Here is a 25,593-nt window from a genome sequence, read left to right as displayed (position 1 = left end):
CTTTCCGTGCCGTCGCATAAGACAAGCAAAGAGACACACAGATATCTCAGCAATGCTTATGCATAAACATATTAAATCAAGCTGAATCTCTCTCAAACAGGCTGGTAATACACAAACACACCTGAATGTGATATCTCGTGTTTTGCTTGGTCGCATTGGGATACGAGAGAGAGAGAGAGAGAGAGAGAGAGAGAGAGAAGAGAGAGAGGGCAGCAAGGGAGTATGTGATGTCCTGCAAGCGCTCTCCATCTCCTCCAATCCCAAAAAAGGACATAAATAAAAGCCAGTCCACCAGAGAACTCTGTCAAAGGAGGAACGTTTGAAGAAGAAGCAGGAAGGAGGGAAAAGGATCCTGCTTTTCACTGGAGACAGACAGAATTTCATGTACAGATTCAACATGGGGTGAGTTGAAAATGCACCATTGTGCTTATCTGATTATGTTACGTAAGTTTGTGAAAGTAATTTATCTGCATGGAGGAGGTTCGAACGCTGTGGGGTGATTGATATACCTCTTGCCATCAGGTTGTGATGTGTTTGAGTGGGCGTGTGCTAGTTACTCCCTTTTTAGTACACTAGGCCCAAAGCTGTAGGTAGTGGAACCATGAAACAAACAGTGACCCCCGAAAGGTTTTTGGACTCTTAAGGATCTATTAAACGTGTATGAATGTCATTGGAGTACATGACAAAATATGAAATCAAGCATCTTTTATTTGAATGAAACACAGCGTAAGCTTTTTACAGCTTTTTATGCATTATATTTGGACACATTCTGGTTGTCACATTTTAATGAAACGTCTGTGTCCATGTCCGTATTCATGTGATGAACTACACCTGTGGTTACTCTACTAGGACACCTGTGTGAACCTGAGGGGAACTGATTTTATCCATCCACTAAAAATCACCTTGACAACAGATGGTTAAAAGGCATTGCATTTAATGTAATGACATTTAGATGTTTTTATGTGCACCTTAAGTATCCAAATACTTTCTGGAGCCACTGTCCGTAATTTATTCCTTTCTTTCTGAGATTTTTAGATTGTCTAAGAGTGTGAAGAATACGGACAATGAATGTTATTTTGATTTGCACTTTCATTATGCGGCGTCCACAAGGGATGAATGTACACTGCTCATATTCCACTTAGAGTGGCTTTGTTTGTCAAACTGTCGAGCTACTGAAAACTGTTTTTAAACCTTTTTTTTTTTTTTTTTTAACAATTAACAATTTCCAAGTATACAAGTCAGCTAAATGGGCAGGTATGCAGATCTCTCTGATTAAAATAAAATAAAATAATATATATATATATATATATATATATATATATATATATATATATATATATATGTATATATATATATATATATATATATATATATATATATGTTTTTAAATATATAGTGTACAATATGAACTATATGGAAAAGTATTGATACTATATTGTGAGGTCAAAAATTTAAATTAAAATAATAAAATAAAAAATTAAAGATATTGATACTGTACTGTAAAGTTTAAAAATTAAATTAATAACAAAATTAAGATTAATTGTGTACTGTAAGGTCAAAAATTATATTAAAATAATAATATAAAATAAAAATAAAAAATAAAGATATTGATACTGTACTGTAATGTCAAAAATAAAATAATAAAAAAATAAGATTCATACTGTACTGTAAGGTAAAAAAGTATATAAAAATAATATGATAAAATTAAAAATATTGATACTATATTGTAAGGTCAAAAATTAAATTAAATAATGAGAAAATTAAGATTGATACTGTACTGTAAAGTCAAATTATATTAAAATAATAAGATAAATATATATATATATATATATATATATATATATATATATATATGTATATATATATATATATATATATATTGATACTATACAGTATTGTTAGGTCAAAAATTGAATTAAAATAATACAATTTATTTATGAGAGTAATTTTTTAATTAAAACAACAGCTGTTCCAGTAAACTAGTTTGGGAGTTTCTCACCTGAACTACCCAGACTTATCATCAACATGAATCATAATTCTCAAAGTTTGTTTTTCAGACTACAAAACATCAGGTGTAATTGTATTATTTAGAAGGTCCAAGAGGATCAGCTATTATTTGCTTAGCTGATTGGGGCAATCATTACTGAAGCATGAAGTCATAATAATAAAGTCATTAACATGAAGTCAGTTGTGAAAAAGAAAACTGGAGCGCTTTTAATTAAGTTTGTATCCTTCATTCTGGAAATTCTCAATGGGCCTCATTCATGAAACACGAGCAACAAATTTCTGATGAAATCATATGTATGTATAACCATTTGTACATGCAATTGTGCTTTCCAGGCCTTAAAAAGTCATTGAAATTAGTGACATCTTAAAAGTCATGGACATTTCTAGATATAAAGTGAATGTAATTTTCACCCCGATTTACCTATCATCGCCAGGATGAAGTCTCGACATGATCTCAAATCAAACTCGAAATAATTTGTACAGTTTAGCCACTTGGCAAAACCTTAAAATATAAAAATAATTTTCTGTAAAGAAAAATAAACAAATAAAATAAAAATAAAAAATCTTGTTGTTTCAACTTAAAAAAGTAAGTGTTCGTGCTGCCTATTTTAAGTTGTGTCAACTTAAGAGGGAAAGTTGTTTAAAGGTTGACTTAAATCAATATACGTAACTTGTTAAATGTGCTTAATGTCTTTTTAAGTAAACTTGACTTTCTGAGTTCAATCAACTACTTCTATTATCATTTAATATGACTGATGACATCCATAAAAGTAGTAGTTACACAGAAATATTCAACACAAGACCTAATTGAAGACAGGAACTTTCCAAATATGACACATATAAGGATCAGATCCTTTATTTGCTTTGAGTCCTTAAAGGCAAATCTTGCAGTATGGCCACACAAAAGAGGGAACCATGTGTACTCCATCACTAAACTGTCAGAAACCATGTCAAAAAGGGAGGGATAAGCATATCTGAAATCCTTCAGAGGGACTTTGGTTTTCCTCCCTTAATATCTGGAGATCCCCAGTGCAGTGGTGGATCTTTAAGATTTGCACTTTTTTTCGACTTTGAGTATAAGTCACAAATTCCCACAAGGGAAAAGCTGCAGAGCCAAGTTCTCATTGTGTTGATGTTAAATTTCCATTTCTAGGCAAGAGTTATTCCGAAGCCCTCTTTCTATAAATAACTCCACGGAGGGATGAGCTAACACTTTGCGGAGAGCAGATTTGTTGATAAAAACCTGAAAATGATTGAATTCTGAACTTCCAAATATTTGGAGTGTGTGCTATCGTACATCTTCATCTAAATTTTAGTTCTGATTATATTTACATAGGTATCAGTACATGCATTTTTCAGAGATTTGGGAAGAGTAAGATGTTATCAATATCTTGAAAGAAAAGAGCAGTTGTTTTCTCTTTGAGAAGTCTGGCTGTAACTGTACAAGGCATATAAAAGTTATTTTCAATAATATAGATTTAATTCCACTAGCAAAATATAAATGTATATTTAAATGTATATTTCTGACAGATAATATCTGGTCAATGTAATACAATTCGATTCCTACACAACTAGGGCCAGAAATGCCTTAGAAGCGCCACAGTTCCTTCCAAACTGTAAAATTCAGGAAAAAAATACAGTGGGGTAAAAGAGTCTGAAACCACATTAAAAATGATTTAAAGTTCCATTTGGATTAAAAAAATAAATAAACCAAAAATGTTATGATGTAAAATGTGGAGGAAATAAGGAGAGTTCTGTGATTCTGGACAATTTTTCGGTCACTTAATTTTTTTTTAGGTCTTAATATAATATAATATCATATAAAAATGTAATATATAATATAAAAATATAATATAATATAATATAAAAAGTAATATCATATAAAAAAGTAATATATAATATACAAATATAATATAATATAATATAATATAAAAATGTAATATATAATATAAAAATATAATATAATATAATATAATATAATATAATATAATATAATATAAAAAGTAATATCATATAAAAAAGTAATATATAATATACAAATATAATATAATATAATATAAAAAATAATATAATATAAAAATGTAATATATAATATACAAATATAATATAATATAATATAAAAAGTAATATCATATAAAAATGTAATATATAATATAAAAATATAATATAATATAATATAAAAAATAATATAATATAAAAATGTAATATATAATATACAAATATAATATTATATAATATAATATAATAATATAAAAATGTAATATATAATATACAAATATAATATAATATAATATAATAATATAAAAATGTAATTTATAATATACAAATATAATATAATATAAAAAAGTAATATATAATATACAAATATAATATAATATAATATAATATAATAATATAAAAATGTAATATATAATATACAAATATAATATAATATAATATAATATAAAAATATAAAAATGTAATATATAATATCAAAATATAATATAATATAAAAAATAATATCATATAAAAATGTAATATATAATATACAAATATAATATAATATAATATAATAATATAAAAATGTAATATATAATATCAAAATATAATATAATATAAAAAAGTAATATCATATAAAAATGTAATATATAATATACAAATATAATATAATATAATATAATATAATATAATATAATATAATATAATATAATATAATCAGGGTTGTGAGGGTTACTTTTGAAATGTATTCCACTACAGATTACAGAATACATGCTGTAAAATGTAATTTGTAATGTATTCTGTTAGATTACTCAAGGTCAGTAATGTAATCTAAATACTTTGGATTACTTCTTCAGCACTGGTAGATTTTTTCACTTGTTTTGACTATAAAAACTCTGTCAGTACAGTAAGACGAAATACACATGTTAAAAATACATTCTCTGAAAAACTTAAATGTGTTGTTTCTAAAACAATATTAATCTAACTGATCTTGTTTTAAGGATTTTTATATTTTTTTACAGAAAAACAAGAATATGATTTTTGCCCTAATATCAAAGGTCTTACTAGAAAGAAAAATGATCTAACGTGGATTTTCTTGATAAAAGAAATATGATCGTGCATGGTAATGGGCAATTTATATGAGGTTTATTTCTATTTCTTCTGCTCCAAACTTACTTTAAACTTACTTCTCTGTCTGCTCGTATGAATGTAACACATCATAAGAAAGTGTTTCACCGCTGTTCAAATGCACTTTGGATCACATCATTTATATGTATAAATGTTTTTCATCTGAAAGGACAAAATATTAAATGAAACAAATGACAATAAAATGCAAAGTAATCTCTTCAGTAATCAAAATACTTTTTGAATGTAACTGTATTCTAATTACCAATGATTTAAATTGTAACTGTAGTGGAATACAGTTACTTATATTTTGTATTTTAAATACGTAATCCTGTTACATGTGTTCCGTTACTCCCCAACTCTTAATATAATATAATATAATATAATATAATATAATATAATATAATCAGTGCTGGGTACTGATTACAAATTACATGACTAAAAATGTAGTCCGTAATGTAATCTCTTGGATTAAATTTTTAAGGTAATCTAATATGATTACTTTTGGATTACTTCTTTGTTTATTTAATATCCCATGCATTTCACTAGCATATGCTTGTCCCATTTTGACAATGTTGCTTAAATATGAAGTAAAAAAGTAAAATACTTACTTAATGGATCAAATTATGAGAATTTATTTGATTTTGTGAGTGTGTGTTTTACTCGCTATTTATCTGTTTCTGAGAGAAATAAAAAAAAGGTACTTAAACTTTTCTTACTCTGGCAATTTTTGGCATTGCAAACACCATCAATGTGTAGTAAAGATCAGACCAGTTATATCAGTGAATCAGAGTAAAAAAAAAGTCTCAAAAATAGGTGCAAAAGTGCAATCATGTACATTTTGAAGCCTAGTACAAAAGCAATTCATGAAACTAAAATAAATTTTACCGCACTAATGCAATCGGTTCTGCATTTATGTGTGAATTACCGCTCCATCTTCAGTGTAATTAAGTATCAGGTCTGTATGTGCAATTCTACCCGCCCCTTCCTCTGAAAAGAAAAGACTTATCAAACGCAGAATGAAAAATTTAAATATTTCAAAAGAATAAGAATTAGAGGGATCAATTAATTATGAAAAATGTATTGCCTGATTAATATGTAATCATGTAATCCATAAAAAGTTACTTTAATCTGATTACAAGTATTTTAAAATGTTATTTATTCTAATGACAAGTACTTGATTTTTGAAATCTGATTATGTAATCCAGATTACATGTAATTATTTACTACCCAGCACTGAATATAATATAATATAAATCTGGCAGACTTATGAATAGATGGAAAGATCTCATAGTGAAATCGGAAACAGTAGGTTGACTTTTCTTTAGCTGAAATCGGTCTTTTGAAATACTGCCCCCAGTGGCCAAATCGGTAAGTGTTGTTGGGCGTATGGGTACGTGTGAGCTCCATTGTCCAGGTGAAATGTCCACAGAGGGGCGCTAAAGTTGTTTTCAGCTGTACAGGCTTTAATACAGTAAAGAGAAATGCATACATTTTATAAACTACCCCCGACACAAACCCAAAACCTAAAAATAAAAAAATAAAAATATAAAAACAGCAACACACAAAATTCAAATCAATAACACAATCCACAATTAAAGCTCAAAGAACAATTTGTTCAGTCTTAATTTCAGACCAATCAGAAGGCTTTCCCATGTGTTGTTGAAAGTGCCAACCCGATCTCATGAAAAGTCGTACATAATTTACGAGTTGGCTATTTCGTATGGTCTCGTATGATGTTGTTCGCATAAACTCGTATGACTTCATCACGTGCAAATTCCCGGATGTCTAATGCGGAAGTAAGTGCGTATTCCGCGCACGAGACGTTAAGGATATACTTATTAATATTATGCCCTTACCCAAACCCCTTATCTAAACTTAACCAATCAGTAAAGTGTGTAAACATGATAGGAAGCTGTTGTGTGTGACGGAAGCAAGTAATTGTCACGTAATAGATGGAAACGATGTCCAGCGACGTCATTGGCTGTAGTGAAAGTCGTAGGAATTCAAATGAGTGCAGACACACGATATCATACGAATTAGCCAAATTTAGAAAAGTCATACGAATTCTGACGATTTTGCCGTAAGAGTATGTTGAAAGTGCAGATTGCAGCAACCTACACTATTACAATATAAAATTGGCAAATATACCCAGATATAGACCAATCTGTTTCTCCAGTCTGGATTGTTTTTTCCAGTCATTATTTATTTCAAGATCTATGTTCTTTTGACTTTTGAGGGCATCAAATCATTATGGCCCTTTAGGAGAACAATTCTTGAGAGACTCCAACCAGTTACCCACACACCGAGATTATTAACTGCTTGATCAATTGCCAGGCAGGTAGTTTATCTTACATTTGGCTGCTTTAAAATCCTTTCAAATGAAATTTAACATTAAATATCTTGAACATTTCACACTGTATTTTAAGCTCATGATTTAATTAACACTAAGCAGGTCATTCCACACGTTGAAAGGTTGATTGTTTTTTGATGTCTCATATCAGTTGAAATAATAAAGCATGAAAATGACACACACTAGTCATATTGAAACTCCCATTATCTTTCTTTGCACACATCCTGCCTGGTTTCCATCTTCACCCCATTTATTACAAATCCTTAGCCTTAGCAAAGCAATTCTATTTGCTCCCTAAGTAAGCTCATATATCAGAATCACAATCACAATGAGCTTTATTGTCAAGTATGCTTACACACACAAGGAATTTGTCATGGTAACAGAAGCTTCCAGTGCAACGAGAATACAATATATATATACACACACAACAGATACATACAAACATTTGAAATATACATATAAACATATATACATTAACAGTAAAATAAGATTCAACAGATAAATGTATATAGATGAAAGAACAGTAGGGCAATAATGTTGTTCAAATATGTTATATACAGATATACAGTTATATACAGTTATGTGCAAGGTGATTTAATGTATTGTGCAGAAGAGGTAGGATATGTCAAATAAATATAAATGGAATATAAATATGAATGAATAGCTGAATATGCACATGATTGTATTGCCACAATGAAGAGTATTGGGGGCACTTTTAACTATTCATAAGGTGAATGGCCTTAGGGAAGAAATTATTCTTGTGCCTGACTGTTCTGGTGCTCAGTGCTCTATAGTGCCGGCCAGAGGGCAACATTTCAAAAAGGTAGTGTGCTGGGTGAATGGGGTCCAAACAATTTTTCCAGCCCTTTTCTTCACTCTGGAGGTGTACAGTTCTTGAAGGGTGGGAAGGTAAGGACCAACCAGTCCGGACTATCCTTTGAAGTCTTCTGATGTCTGACTTGATAGCTGAACCAAACCAGACAGTTATTGAAAAGCAGAGGACAGACTAAATGACTGCTGAGTAGAACTGTATCAGCAGCACCTGTGGCAGGTTGAACTTCCTCAACTGGTGAAGGAAATACAACCTCTTCTGGGCCTTTTTCACAATGGAGTCAATGTGGGTCTCCCACTTCAGGTCCTGTGAGATGGTAGTGCCCAGGATCCTGAATGACTCCACTGCTGCCACAGTGCTGTTTAGAATGGAGAGCAGGTCGATGCTAGGGTGCTAAAGTCCACTCCACTGTTATCTCCACTGTTTTGAACGTGTTCGGCTCCAGGTTGTTTTGACTGCACCAGTGAGCCAGCCGTTCAACTTCCCTTCTGTATGCAGACTCATCGTCATCTTGGACGATGACTGTAGTGTCATCTGCAAACTTCAGGAGCTTGACAGAGGGGTCCTTGGCAGTGCAGTCATTTGTGTACTGGAAGAAAAGTGGTGGGGAGAGCACACATCCCTGGGGGGAAGCAGTGCTGATTGTAAATGTGCTGGAAATTAATTTCCCCAGTCTCACTACCTGCTGCCTATCTTTCAGAAAGCTGGTGATCCACTGACAGATAGAGGTGGGAACCAAGAGCTGGGTTAATTTATTCCATAATAGAGCAGGGATGATGGTGTTGAAAGCCAAACTGAAGTCCACAAATAGGATCCTTGCATAAGTCCCTGGTCTCTCTAGATATTGCAGTATGTAATGCAGACCATATTGACTGCATCATCCACTGACCTGTTAGCTTGATAGGCAAACTGCAGGGGATACAGAAAGGGTCCAGTGATGTCCTTCAGGTGGGCCAACACCAGTCTCTAAAATGACTTCATGACTGCAGACATCAGGGCGACAGATCTGTAGTCATTAAGTCCTGCAATCTTGGGTTTTTTTGGGACAGGGATGATGGTGGAGCATTTGAAGCAGCTGGGAACTTCACAGTACCCCAGTGATGTGTTAAAGATCTGTGTGAAGATGGGGCCAGCAGGTTAGCACAGGCTTTTAGACAAGTGGGTGAAACTCCATCTGGGCCCTGTAATTTCGTGGTCTTCTGTTTATGGAAGACCCGGCACACATCCTCTTCACAGATTGTAAGAGCAGGTTGAGTAGCAGGAGGAGGGAGGAGGGGGGTTGCAGGAGGTATTGGTGTTTATGTGAAGTGAATGTCAGAGCGGGAGTGGGGTGTGAAACTGTGCTTTTCAAATCTACAGTAAAACACATTCAGGTCGTCAGCAAGTTGATGATTCCCTACAGTGTTGGGAGATGGTGTCTTGTAGTTGGTAATGTCTTTCAGGCCACTACACACTGGTGCAGGGTTGTTAGCTGAAAACTTGTTTTCCAGCTTTTCAGAGTAGCTTCTTTTAGCTGCTCTAATCTCCTTTTGTCAGTGTGTTTTTGGCCTGATTATATTAGATTTTATCCCCACTTCTGTAAGCATCCTCTTTGGCCTGATGAAGCTGCCTGAGTTTTGCTGTAAACCATGGTTTGTCATTGCTGCATGTTAAATAAGTCCTTGTAGGAATGCACATATCCTCACAGAAACTGATATATGATGTCACAGTATCTGTGAGCACGTCCAGGTCAGTGGCTGCAGCTTCAAAAACACTCAGTGCTGTCAAAACATGCTTGTTGTTCCAGCTCTACTTCATATATGCCCCGGCCACTGCAACAAATTAATCTATGTGATTTTTAAAAAAAAAATATTTTTTAATTATATAGCTAGGGCTGATTTATATTATTCTCTTCTTCATCTACAATATTGTGATTGTCAGTTTCAATCTTTCTATCAATATTTTTCAGGTTCATGGTTTTCTGGATTTTCACAGGGACAGCCAAATCTAGAAAAATTTTTCATCTGAACAGTTTGAAAGAAAATTTGAAATAGTTTGTATTTTAGGTCTGTTTATTGTTAAAAGGATGGTTTAAATTCTGGTACACTTTTCTATTCAATATACTGTAGCTAATAAACATTTAATTTTAGTTAAGTCATTTAGTGCAATACATTTACTGAGAAACCCTTTAAACAACTAACTACATTTTGTACTTGTCTGTGAGCTTGCTTGGCTGAATAATCCAATATTATATCTTAGATGTCCAGAACAAAATATGCCATCCAGAAGGAAAAGCATGCAAAACAAACCATCAGAAAAAATCTTTTCTACTATTGATGAACATAATTATATATCATAGCAAAGGGGAGGATCTCGGCTTTTTAATAACACCTAGATTGAGCTTCTAGTCCACTCAGAAGTTGAGATATTCAACGAGGAAACAATGAGGGTGGTGCATGAACTAAAAATTAGACTGAATGTCTATGGACGAGCACATCTGTGAGGGCTAAAATGTGTTAAAGCGCCACCTACATTTCAGATCTGTATATTGTGATGTAATGTGATAGAGAATTTTTTTTTCTAGTGCTTGCTGCCATCTAGTGGAATAAAATGAGACTTTTCAAAGTGAGTTAGAGTGAACAGAACCAGAATTTCATGTTTACAAAATTAGGACAAAAAAAATGTATCATAAGATTATAAACATATACAATATTATTTATGAATAAATAAATGTTTTATTTGGGGGGTTCTCTGAAAAATGAGACCAATTTTTGGCAATTAGTCCACAGTATGTGTGAACAGTATGTTTTTTAACACAATAGAATTTGGAAATAACACGTATTTGTGATTTAACGAAGCAAGCATGGTTATCGCCCAATATTGATTATCTCAAAATGGCCAAACTTCGGCCAATTAATCTATGTTTCTAGACATGACTGCAGAGTAAGTTTGGACTGTGATATTTTAGTAACTGACAATCAGTACAATCAAAAGGTCAAATCCTATTCAGTGACGTAAACCTCTTATTTTAAACATCATCTTCATCAGTATCAAATGGAAATACTTCCTTTACACGAGCACAGAAAGTATTAAAAATCAGCCCATTACAATATTGTTTTTCCATGTTATGTTATGTGTTGTCATTGATTATACTTGTTCAAACAAAGCCTGTGATCACAGTTCAAATAAAGAACAACATGAAACAACACTCAAGGGGTTTTAGCCTTTATTTGTGTGTAGAAAGAACACCAAGTGTGACAACTTGGACACTGCCTCAGGGAAATCAAGAGTGTTTTCACACGCTGAAATGAACACCTCTGTTCTTTCCATCAACAATTTCCACTGTACCAACAGCCTACACAGAGGAATACCTGCACATCATTAGTGTAAAGCACAAATGCACACCTCTTGAACCCTTTAAACTCTGGTGCATTTTTGGTCTGCCGCCTGCAGTTTTTCACTCTCCAATTTTAGAACTCGTCATTCACACATACTGTGGACTAAATGCAAAAAACTGGTTTAATTTTTCAGAGAACCTCCCAAATAAAACTAAAAAGGCTCCAATTATTCATAAATAATAATGTATGTGTTTATTATCTTATGATAAACAATGTTTTTGGAAAAATAAATTTTTTTTTTGTTGTCCTTTGTATACATGTAATTCTGGGTCATCACAATATACAGATCTGAAATGTAGGTGGCGCTCTAATGCATTTTAGCCCACACATTTGTGCTCGTCCATAGACATTCAGTCTAATTTTCAGTTCAAACACCACCCTTGTTGTTTTATTGAAAATCTTTGCCTCTGAGTGGACTACAAGCTCACTCTAGGTGACATTTGAAAGCTGAGATCCTTCCCTTTACGATGATATATAACATTTTATCATCTATAGTCGAAACATATTTTTCTGATTATTTGTTTTGCATGCTTTTCATTCTGGATGGCATATTTTGTTCTGGACTTCTAAAATATAACATTGGATTATTCAGCCAAACAAGCTCACAGACAAGTACAAAATGGTTAATCTTTTAGAAAACTCCATAAGGTAAAAGCAATATAAAGTTTTTGGCTACTTGGGGCTTACTGCAGCAGTTATCGGAGCATAAATGAGACCTCTGTTTCTGATGACTTATAGAAATAATATTTCACTTTGTGAATTCTTTTGAAAATCTTTCAAACTGTGGTATTAGGGCAACAAAATTAACTGTACAGTCACATTCCTGGGAGTGATAGCTTTCAATTTAAAATATGACTTGTCCATTTAGGTGCTTTGTGAAGGACTTTTATTTTCATATAAACATTTCTTCCCCATTACCTCTAGGGGGCGCTAATTTTCAACACGACTGTTTTGAGGCCTTATTTTGTTATTTTACGTAACATAAATGCAGAAGTGATCTGTGGTTACGTTCAGATTCTAAGCTTTTAAATGATACCTCATATGCCTGACTTATGTATACAGAGACTTAGGATGACCTATATTTTGAATAATCTTCATGCAGCTCCTTTTCCATACAGTTTGTTGTGACCATGTCTGTCAAGCTCCAAAAAATAAATAAATAAATAAATAAAAATAAAATCCATAAAATTACCATAGTCCATTTGAAGATTCTTCAAAAAGTCTCCTTTTGAGAAAAGATAACAGCATGTGGGTTTAGAACTATATTAGAGTAAATTATGACAGAACTGAAATTTTTGGATGAACTATTACGTTCAAAGAGATAATTGGTTACCTAATCCATTAAGATAAACACCATCAATCTATACTGATTCAAATGCAAAATGCTGCATTATATTCAACATAATCAACTGGTCATAGTTAAAAAAAAACAAAATGGGGTTCACATAGAGGTAAACAATAATGTATACAACTTTATAAAACGTACAAAACATTACCTTTTGATCCAGCAAATGAGTTCCAGATGTACGTGTATTTTAGCATAGACCTGCTTTTCACCCTATAATGGCTGAGAAGATACTGTATACACGTAACTGAGGAGTTGTAAATCATGGTGGTAATTGGGGATCTGACAAGCATCTTTCATGCAAGATGGACTGGTTAAATTTACGGTACAAAACTGGTTGCCAGAAATTCACCATAAAAATACAGCGACCATGTTTCAGGCATTACGGGATGTTATTTTGGTGCCTGTATATTTCACAGTAATGTAAATATACCAATGTTAATATACCCACTGGGACTACAACAATCTGCTTTGCACTTTTAAATGTACCATTAACCACAGTAGTAGCACAGGTGGTAAAATAAAAGGCCACACGATGACTTACTTCAAGAGTAATAATGCAAAACAATAAATGCATGAACTGAACAACATAAAATGTAACATAAAACACCCCAATGTACATTACTGGTATCAAAAATAAAAAGAAACATACACTGGCAACCAAAAGTTTGGAATAATGTTCAGATTGTGCTGTTTTGGAAGGAAACTGGTACTTTAATTCACGAAAATGGCATTCAGCTGATCACAAAGTATAGTCAGGACATTTTTGATGTAAAAAAACAGCACCATCACTGTTTGAAAAAAGTCATTTTTGATCAAATCTAGACAGAAGGCATCACTCCAGCACCTTGTTAAATTGATCATTTGGTACTAGAAAATCACTTGCCATTATATCAAACACAGTTGAAAGCTATTTGGTTCGTTAAATGAAGCTTAACATTGTCTTTGTGTTTGTTTTTGCCACAGTATGTAATAGACTGGCATGTCTTAAGGTCAATATTAGGTCAAAAATGGCAAAAAAGAAACAGATTTCTCTAGAAACTCATCAGTCAATCATTGTTTTGAGGAATGAAGGCTATACAATGCTTGAAATTGACAAAAAACTGAAGATTTCATACAAAGATGAACACTACAGTCTTCAAAGTCAAAGGACAACTGACTCTAACAAGGACAGAAAGAGATGTGGAAGGCCAGATGTACAACTAAACAAGAGGATAAGTACATCAGAGTCTCTAGTTTGAGAAATAGACACCTCACATGTCCTCAGCTGACAGCTTCATTGAATTCTACCTGCTAAACACCAGTTTCATGTACAACAGTGAAGAGAAGACTCAGTGGTGCAGGCCTTATGGGAAGAATTGCAATGAAAAAGCCACTTTTGAAACAGAAAAACAAAAAGAAAAGGTTAGAGTGGGCAAAGAAACACAGATAATTGGAAAAGAGTGTTATGGATCTTAACCCCATTGAGCTTTTGTGGGATCAGCTAGACTGTAAGGTGCGTGAGAAGTGCCCGACAAGACAGTCACATCTATGGCAAGTGCTACAGGAAGTGTGGGGTGAAATGTCACCTGAGTATCTGGACAAACTGACAGCTAGAATAACAAGGATCTGCAAAGCCGTCATTGCTGCACGTGGAGGATTTTTGGATGACAGTTTTGAAGTAGTTTAAGAAGTTTTTTTTCCAAACTGTAATAGCAAATTTTCACGTTATTAATGTCCTGACTCTACATTGCGATCTGCTGAATGCCACTTTGGTGAATAAAAGTACCAAATTCTTTCCATAAGCGCAAAATCTGTACATTATTCCAAACTTTTGACCGCCAGTGTATATATTTCAATAAAATAGAATCGAAAGTAATGGGAACGTTCAATTATTGTTTTTCACCAAAAAAAAAAAAAAAAAAAAGCACATGTATTGTCTTGTCAATTTTCACTATTATAAGGTAAATCATACTTTTTTCTTCTAAAAAACACACACATATACACTCACTGAGTATATATATATATGTGTGTGTGTGTGTATATATATATATATTACCGTAAAATTACATATATTGTCTTGTGAAATAAAATAAACATTTTCACCGTACTTGTGCTAACTGTAGCATTTTTACATTCTTTCCCTGTTAAAATTACAAAAACAATTTACAATTTACTTGTGTAATATGCATGAATGTAGCATGGTTGTGATTTATGATTTAAATGGCTTTGTCATCTTAAAATATAACTTTTTAGTTAGTATTTAATTTAAGTTTGATTTAAGTATTTTTAAATATGGTAACACTAAATTTTTTTTCTGCCTATTTTTAAGATTAATGCATTGAAATTTTAGAACAAAATTCCATCAAATTGAATTTGTAACCAAATTAAAATGATTGAATTAAAATAAACTTTAAAATGTATTTTGTTAAAGATTACTACATTCAATTTGACAATTTTTTTATATTTTTTTTAAATCTAAATTTCAGTGCGTAATTCTTAAAATAATTTTTTGAGTGACCATATATAAAAAAATAATAATAATAATTAAAAAAAAAACATTAAAAAATCTATCCATAAATAGTACATAATAATAGTACATAAATAATCTTAAAATTATTCTTTTGAATGTACTGTGCACCAGACCATATTTAACAAACTTAATAATAATAATAATAATAATAATAATAATAATAATAAAATCTATAAATAGTACATAAATGAAAAACAAAGAGTGAGGACAATTAAGCACTCTTACGGTTACTTTAGTAATGCTGTAGTGATGCTTCCTTATGTGCATTTCTAGTGTCTGGTCTATTCATGTCACCTACAGTAAAAGTGGTGGTTGTCAAAGCAAGCATCGCTCTTGTAATTGCTCATATTTATAGGGATATGAACAAACCCATAACCCTAAGTATAAAACTTTCATCCACCGTTTGTGCTATCAGACATAAATTATATCTCAAATCATGTGGCTCTGAAGCAACCACTCAGATCATCTTCAAAAAACGCATAGTAATGCCCTAGCAAACACCCACAGTACTCTAGTTTATAAAAATGTATTTGTGTATTTAAAATATAGGAAGTAAAGGATATGAACTGGTGTACTTTCCATCTCAGAGACATATGTATTTATAATTCAGTTCGACATTGTATGACTTCCAAAATGAGGGAGTGCATATTCAAACCCTTGAAGATGTGCCAGCAAATGCAGACAATTGCTGCTATATCATTATACCAGATGAGTTCATTTATGCTATGGTCATTTCCATAATGCTTCTCTGAATGTTAATTGGTGATGCAAATGTATTTCAATCAATTTAGCATAAGAGATTTGCTTGACCCCTTTTTGCAACAGGCTGAGAGACATTCAGACTCTGCTAACATCCTGTTCTAAATTAATCTCTGAAAACAACCAGAATTTAAGGGTAAACCCTCCCTACTCCTGACACACTTTCATCTGTGTTTATTCTAAAGTCACGCTGGACACTCTTGTGATGTTTACCAGGGATAGCTCTGCATTTTCTCAAGGAAGAAAGAGAGAGAGAAAGAGAGAGAGAGAGAGAGCAGAAGTATTTGTGAAGCCTTCAGCTCCCCTTCACTACCTCTAAACGAACAGAATATTAAACACCCTGTACCTCAGAATCACTCACATGTGGAATTTTTCTACTGCAGCAAGTATTCTCCAAAATATCCTACTTGTGACCCCTTCATGATCCTTTAAGTAGAGTTCTGTGAATGCTGGAGGTCAATGTGCTTGCAGAACATACATAAGGTTTTGTTGTGCATGTCACGGCATTTGAACTTTAAACAGTGAACAGGGACAACAGTGTATAACAGGAACAGTTCATTGTGATGATTTGTGGATCTTTGATCATGCATATTGAATCCAAAGGACACGAAAGCCTGTACTTTAAATCTTTAATGATTGGTCATTTTGATTTAGTACAGTGCATCCGGAAAGTATTCACAGCGCTTCACTTTTTCCACATTTTGTTATGTTACAGCCTTATTCCAAAATGGATTAAATTCATTATTTTCCTCAAAATTCTACAAACAATACCCCATAATGACAATGTGAAAGAAGTTTGTTTGAAATCTTTGCAAATTTATTAAAAATAAAAAATCACTTGTACATAAGTATTCACAGCCTTTGCCATGACACTCAAAATTGAGCTCAGGTGCATCCTGTTTCCACTGATCATCCTTGAGATGTTTCTACAACTTGATTGGAGTCCACCTGTGATAAATTCAGTTGATTGGATATGATTTGGAAAGGCACACACCTGTCTATATAAGGTCCCACAGTTAATAGTGCATGTCAGAGCACAAACCAAGCCATGAAGTCCAAGGAATTGTCTGTAGACTTCCGAGACAGGATTGTATCGAGGCACAGATCTGGGGAAGGGTACAGAAAAATTTCTGCAGCATTGAAGGTCCCAATGAGCACAGTGGCCTCCATCATCCGTAAATGGAAGAAGTTTGGAACCACCAGGACTCTTCTTGAGCTGGCTGCCCAGCCAAACTGAGCGATCGGGGCAGAAGGGCCTTAGTTAGGTAGGTGACCAAGAACCCGATGGTCACTCTGACAGAGCTCCAGCATTTCTCTGTGGAGAGAGGAGAACCTTCCAGAAGAACAATCATCTCTGCAGCACTCCACCAATCAGGCCTGTATGGTATAGTGGCCAGACGGAAGCCACTCCTCAGTAAAAGGCACATGACAGCCCTCCTGGAGTTTGCCAAAAGGCACCTGAAGGACTCTCAGACCATGAGAAACAAAGATTGATCTCTTCTTTGGCCTGAATGGCAAGCGTCATGCCTGGAGGAAACCAGACACCGCTCATCACCTGGCCAATACCATCCCTACAGTGAAGCATGGTGGTGGCAGCATCATGCTGTGGGGATGTTTTTCAGCGGCAGGAATTGGGAGACTAGTCAGGATTGAGGGAAAGATGAATGCAGTAATGTACAGACATCCTTGATGAAAACCTGCTCCAGAGCACTCTGGACCTCAGACTGGGGCGAAGGTTCATCTTCCAACAGGACAACGACCCTAAGCACACAGCCAAGATGACAAAGGAGTGGCTCCGGGACAACTCTGTGAATGTCCTTGAGTGGCCCAGCCAGAGCCCAGACTTGAACCCGATTGAACATCTCTGGAGAGATCTGGGATGCACTGACGCTCCCCATCCAACCTGATGGAGCTTGAGAGGTCCTGCAAAGAAGAATGGGAGAAACTGCCCAAAAATAGGTGTGCCAAGCTTGTAGCATCATACTCAAAAAGACTTGAGGCTGTAATTGGTGCCAAAGGTGCTTCAACAAAGTATTGAGCAAAGGCTGTGAATACTTATGTACATGTGTGTTTTTTTTTTTTTCGTTTTTTATTTTTAATAAATTTGCAAAGATTTCAAACTAACTTTCACATTGTCATTATGGGGTATTGTTTGTAGAATTGAGGAAAATAATGAATTTAATCCATTTTGGAATAAGGCTGTAACATAACAAAATGTGGAAAAAGTGAAGCGCTGTGAATACTTTCCGGATGCACTGTATGTGGCATTTTAGAATATTTTCCAGTGTGGTAGGAAATAATACACTCCTTCAAAGTCCTGCACATTCACTGAAGTGTTCCTATTGGAAAAAAGCTCCTGGACAATGCCCTTGAACAAGAGGGCTTCCTCAACCTGTCAGTCTGGATTTGGAGAATAGTTTACGTAAACCTTTAGGGAGCAGATGCAAAATAACTTCCCTAACTGACCTCATGGTGTCATTGAAAGGCAGCAGACATCTAATATTGATTATAGTCTCAGCATCAGATGGCACACTCACAGACCGTCCACAGTCCATTCACTGACGGTCTGATGCAAATTTGCAAACAAAGCTGGAAATTACTCTAATAAGATTGCTTAGCAGCGCTAAACTTCTGGGAGTTGGACTAAAACGTGTTTAAAACATACAAGGTTGATATGACAAGTGCTTTTGAGGACTAACTAATCACTGGATATTTTGGGGGGCTTCAGATCTTTGAAAGATACACAGAGTTTTGTTTGAGACATTTAATAGCAAGCTAATTGAATTGTATATTTCAACATAGTCTCATGACCCATAATAATTACGAAATGGCAAAATCGTAAGAAAATTGTACGACTTGGCTTGTACAATCAACAAATCAACCAATCAACAAAAATAATTTCAAATTGATACAATACAGGCTTCAAATTTTAGCTAGCTTCCTATCCAACACTTTATTTGAAAAGTCTGTGAACAAATGTGGTTACTCATTCCATATTTATTTCTGCAATACATTCGATTAATGGATGTCAATAAGCTGTAATATGCTTCCCATGTCTCGTTCCAAACCCTGATGTTTTCTTTCTTCAGTGGTACACAACAGTCATTTTTCTATTACAATCTTGGTTAAGTTTAGGGTTTGGGTAAGGGGTTAGAGTTTATGATTAGGTTTAGGTTTGCATTCAGGATTAAACTTAAAAAAATCCTTATAACATCATTGGTTTGTTTATTTTCTCTATAGGAGTATGAAAGTACGAATTCACAATCTCGAAATATTATTACAACTTCTAATGAGACCGGGTTGTATATTCCACTTAGTTTTTTGTATGTGAAATAATCAGTACCTGTTACTTTTTGATGAATAGAAATTCTGATCACAACGTCCATACTAATTTTTCGTAACATTTTTTGTGTGTGTTTTCTGTACAGTTGTTCTCTGAGACTGCGGAACCAGATTTCGAAAGTTCTAGTTTATTACGTGCCAGTCTATTATTGTGAAATCATCTATTTCATAATAAACTTCCCCTTATTGAGCCTGTTTTCATGCACACCAATACACGGATAACTCCCAAAAATCAGCTTATTTAAAAATCCGACAAAGATAATGAGAAAATTGCTTTTCATGTCAAACCGTGAAGAGGCATTCGCACAACCTACATTGGATGTATGAAAAGGTGTTTACAGGCAATGCGAAATAGGGGTACTTGGAAAAAATCTACCAGTGTGGATCGGTTTATTCTTTTTTTTTTTTTTTTTTTTTAAAGACTTTCTCCCCAATTTGGAATGCCCAATTCCCAATGCACTCTAAGTCCTCATGGTGGCATAGTGACTTGCCTCAATCTGGGTGGCAGAGGACGAATCTCAGTTGCCTCCGCGTCTGAGACCATCAATCTGCGCATCTTATCACGTGGCTTGTTGATCGTGTTACCGCGGAGACGTAGTGCGTGTGGAGGCCCATGCTATTCTCCGCAGCATCCACGCACCCCACTGAGAGCAAGAACCACACATTATAGTGATCACGAGGAGGTTACCCCATGTGACTCTACCCTCCCTAGCAACCAGGCCAATTTGGTTGCTTAGGAGACCTGGCTGGAGTCACTCAGCACGCCCTGGATTCGAACTCGTGATTTCAGGGGTGGAAATCAGCATCAATACTTGCTGAGCTACCCAGGCCCCGGATCGGTTTATTCTTAACTGGTTTATGACCTTAGACTAGGCTTAGGATCGATGACTTCGATGCATCGATAATTAGAAGATTTTCCCGATAATTATCGATAAATATCGGGATTTTTTCAGATATAAATAGGGCTGTTCATTGCACAATAGTCTGTCATTTCAAACATATTTCTCACCACAACTTTGGTAAAGTTTGAGCGACAGGATAAATTAAAGGGGGTTGCACACCGGACGTGTCTGACGGATGATATGACACATTCTAATGTTCAAAACAATTCTTTTCTATGAAGGTAAGCACACACTATGGGCTCGCCGTCTAGAAATACCCACTCTATGTTGTGATACCTATGCCTTGCGACCTGCTTCAGTAAATGTTATGTCACCCTCTTGTGGTCTCCCAACACTATTACGCCAGACATTCAACAGAAGCCCAACTGAGTGAATTTAAAAGCACGCAAATCTTCTAATTTAAATGTCGGTTAATGTTAATTGTATCAAGGTTCAATGGAAAGGAGGAGGTGGGAACCGGACGAACCATCAAAATAATGTTTAATGAAACAAAAGACAAACATAAACACACACATACGGCAGCTGCGTATGGCTCTCTCTCTCTCGAACTCATCTCCAACCACATCTCGCCGCACTTATCCCTCTCCTCGGCTGATTAGCCTGATTGGGGGCCGGCCGTGCATAGTCACGGCCCAGCCCCGCCCTCCTCCTCGTCACATTAATATATCATAATATTATGACATTCCTAACATATACCCATAAAGGAAAGCTGTTTAATGCTTTTACATGACCACACACGTTGTCGGCTTATTAAGCATAATAAGAATACGCGCAAGAACGTTCATGTATACACGCTTATTAACTGTTCAAACTTTTTGATCGTGTGTACGTGATGGTCACATGGTCTTTTCCTGTCTAAGCTGCAAATAACATGCAAAGTAGACCAGACTTTATGCCAGTAGTCAAATGTCTGGCTCTACAAGACTGATTATGACAGCTATAAAATACACTCACTTTGCACTTTGTTAAGAACACCTGCAAACCTACTTATTCATGCTATTAGCTAATCAGCCAATCGTGTGGCAGCAGTGCAATGCATAAAATCATGCAGATACAGGTAAGCTTCAATTAATGTTCACATTAACCGTCAGAATGGGGAAAAATGTGATCTCAGTGATTTGAAGTGTGGCATGATTGTTGGTGCCAGACGGGCTGGTTTGAGTATTTCTGTAACTGCTGAAACCTGGGATTTTCATGCACAACAGTCTTTAAAATTTACTCAGAATGGTGCCAAAAATAAAAAACATGGATGGAAACTCCTTGTTGATGAGAGGTCAATGGAGAATGGCCAGACTGGTTTGAGCTGACAGAAAGGCTATGGTAGCTCAGATAACCACTCTGTACAATTGTAGTGAGCAGAATTAGCATCTCAGAATGCACAGCATGTCCAACCTTGAGGCGGATGGGCTACAACAGCAGAAGACCATGTCGAGCACTTCACTAGGACCATAGTCTTCCTAATAAAGTGTTAAGTGAGTGTTAATGTCAGCAAACTTTGACCGCAACCTCAATTCCTTTTTTCCCAATTAAGCCTGGTATTAATACAAATAAAAAAATATCTTGTTTAGCGCTACATAGGACTTCAAGCAAAGCACTCAAAATTGTTTCCACTTTGGGATTGTATGGGACGTCTTTACCTCCACAGCTATGGCAGTGACTTTAGGGTTTATAATAGCAAATGAGCTGTTTAATGTAGTGCAGGGAATTATGTAGTGGAATAGAGTGTTGCTTGACTTGTGACTGAAAGGCGAACCAAGAAGTTTAGCTTAGTGTGACTTGAGTGACCACATCTGGACAGTGTTTCGGCACACTTAGCTGCCTTGGTGAGTTCATTTGCAGATTTAGGTTTTGACACCATGACAAAGGCTGCTCCAAAGTTGTGATAATTGCGTGTTTTTTTGCTGTAGAAGACGAAATCCACCTTAAGCTCAAATATGTGCTGACATGATTCCCAACTTCCTTGAAAAGATGGTGGAAACGTCCAAAATGGTTCACAACAAAATAAAAATTCTGTCATTATTTACAAGTTCAATGAATGACTACATCTATCAAACTCCAAAAAGGACAAAAAACACCATTAAAGTTTCATAGAGGTAGTTCATACAACAATGATTCTCCAACTTGTTCTCATAGAATCACATTACTATACATCTACATTATTGCAAAATTATTTTACATGGCTTGTCTTACGCATTGCAGCAGTTTTGTGGTGAAATAAACACAAAATGGCAGATTGTCAGATTATAAAGCCTACTTTTCGCCCTGTTCCAGTGCTATCTTCTCCAATGCATCTAAACACATTTACTACAGTACATGACTTGTAAGGCTATACATTTTAACATTTGCATAACATAACCAATAACATTTACAAGCTTACTTGAGAGCAATCAAGTATTGCACTTGGAATGCAAAGGACCGGACTTCGAGTCCTGCTGCAAGTCAGCACGTGAGCCGAAAGTGTCATAGAAGCACTGCAAAATGACACTGGTCCTTCAACAATGTTGTTTTTCATCTCACATTTGCTTTGTATGACAATATTGGTTAGGTTTAGGCTTTAGTTTAAGGTAGGGAGGTATGTTTTGTTGATTTAAAAGTAAAGTGAGTAGATGATGGCAAAATTTTCAAAATCGGATTTTGAATGAACTATTCCTTGAGATTGGAACATAGCTGTCGGCCACTGATGAATACAGAAAATGTGTCGTTGAAACATTTTCCAACACCATTCACTATAACGGACGTATAACCTCCCCTGAGTCTGTCATTAGCTCTCTCAGGCCACCGTGTATACACTGGAATCACATTTGTACCCTAGAGAGCACATATGCCTTGAGAGATAGAGGCACCATCTGCTGGTAAGGTAACACCACTGAGTACAGAGATGGAGTAGTGATTAGGGGTGGTTCGGGGGTATTCTATATTAGGCAAAAGCTTGGCAAAATAAGTTCAAAGGGACAAATGTCTGTTAAAGTTTCTGAATGTTGTTCTTTTAATTATGAGAAATAATGGTGATGGGTAGCTGCCAAAAAAATCAATAAAAGTAATAATAATAATAATATTCACCAAATCATATACACATTGTTGTGTATCACTGTAAAAGAAATTTGCTGGGTAGCCTAAAAGTGTGCTTCATGCTGTATTATCTAAATTAACTGGCTTAATTCAAGTCAAACATATTATTTTGTATGTTATTTTTAAGGGTCAGATCTCAATTATTATTAGGTTATAAAAACTGCATGTATAATAATGCTAAAAGAATGAGAAAATGTAGTTTTATATGGCGTGTCACACTGCATGACACTGCTGTCACTGCTTGGCATTTCATGTCAACTTCCCATATGGTGTCTTTGGAATATTGATTTTCTTGATGATGAAATCTTTGTGAATGTGATGGCAATGAATTGTACATAAATAAAAAAATAAAACAAATGAGGGTCAAGTGTTTGGTATCAAGCTTTTGGTAGAAAACTTTAATGATATAGATTATGATACATTCTGAGACTCTCAGCCTAAGGAACTGCTGAAAAAAAAAAAAACGAAGCCAAAAATTTACTTTTTTTTTTCTGATTTTTCAGATTTGACATTATATACAGTATCTCTGGGTGTAAATAAGGTGGCTCTGAAAAATAATTTATCCTAGTGTCTAAAAATGTCTCAAAGTGTCCAAAAGCCTCTCCAAACAAATAAAACATAATAATTATACATAAAAAAGAATTACACATGCAAACACAAACAATGACTAATGAGACTGCATCATTGGATACGTTCACACGGGCAAAAAAAATCGAATTTTTTGGACACTGTCACTCAAATCCGTTTAGGTTTTTGTAGTCGGAACAGGACAAAAACACATTCAATCCGATTTTTACAAGCCTCATCCAAACCACATTCATAGGTGGTTTGGAATCCGATTAAAATCAGATTTTTCTTAATGCATCTCAGTCTGAACGGTCAGATCGGATTTCATGTGGTTTTTTCGTCATTTGCTGTGCGTGACGGTTGTTTTACGTCAGGTTTTGTAATGAGAAAATATACTGCGCTTCGAACAGCATAATTAATGCCTTTACAGGGCACTTTGAATTTAATACAACAATGATGGCCATGCAGTAGGATCATTACAAACAGAATTTTCAATAAAAATGACTTCAAATGTGAGTTCAACCTGTTTTATTACACATTTCAGCCCTTCAAAACTCTCACAGTGGAAGGTAAACAGGGCATGGAGATCATCACTTCTGAATGAAACACACCCATATGTCATTTATATGTTACAGGGCATGCAAAGCACTGCAAACCTATTATAACAATACAAACATTGGCTTAACTTACCCATCTCTGCGCTAAGGTGCAGTAACCCATAACGGTTGCGAGAAACCACAACGCGATAAAATATTGAATGTCAAGCGAATACGGGATGCTTGAGAATTTTGAGTGTTTCATCACAGGACGCGGGTCCTCGTCTCACTGTCCGACCTTTTTATGCTTTAATACGGGACACAAAGCCTTCAATACGGGATGTTTCGCTCTCTGCTAAAATACAGGCCCAAGATAAAACAGGTAGCAACAACACTAGCAGCAACAAACATTGCATATGCCGCCTCTCCAATTATAAGCTGTTGTCTGTGAAGAAAGTGCATATTTGGATACTGCCCTCATGAAAAGCATAATCAATGGTAAAACATCCATTGCTAAAATCTCATGCATGGTGAATATACACAAGTTTGCTGCATTACCATGACAACTAATATGGACGTGATAGCAAAAGCGACTGTTGTCTGAACAGAAAAAAATCTGATCTGGCCACATATAACTTGCAGTTTGAACAGTCACTCAAAAAAATCGGATTAGAGGAAAAATCTGTTTTTTCCTGCAGTGTGAACAAAGCCATTGAGTCTGTGTCATTTAATTGGCGCCATCTCCTGGTGGCCATATGTAACATTGTGCTTCATGTGGATTATCTAATGATCTATGCATCCGATTATCTTGTGTGTGGGTTCATTTGAAAGATATTCACCTCCTCTGAGTAATGGTGATATGTTATGTTCTGTTTATTTTTCGTCAAGTT

The 25,593-nt window shown here is 34.8% G+C and overlaps 1 protein-coding gene across 1 annotated transcript in view; it reads left to right on the top strand.

Annotated features, from left to right (window-relative positions):
- The first annotated feature begins 298 nt into the window (after positions 1-298).
- LOC127454026 (cGMP-specific 3',5'-cyclic phosphodiesterase-like) overlaps positions 299-25,593 on the top strand; it is an 80,209-nt gene continuing 54,914 nt past the window's right edge. Inside the window, exon 1 of the mRNA XM_051720968.1 lies at positions 299-402. Coding sequence (XP_051576928.1) covers positions 383-402 — 20 coding nt within the window. The 5' untranslated portion in view covers positions 299-382. The remainder of the gene's footprint in view (positions 403-25,593) is intronic.

Source organism: Myxocyprinus asiaticus, chromosome 2, assembly GCF_019703515.2.
Source record: "Myxocyprinus asiaticus isolate MX2 ecotype Aquarium Trade chromosome 2, UBuf_Myxa_2, whole genome shotgun sequence".
Classification (NCBI taxonomy): Eukaryota; Metazoa; Chordata; class Actinopteri; order Cypriniformes; family Catostomidae; genus Myxocyprinus; species Myxocyprinus asiaticus.
This window is presented reverse-complemented; position numbering and strand designations above follow the sequence as displayed.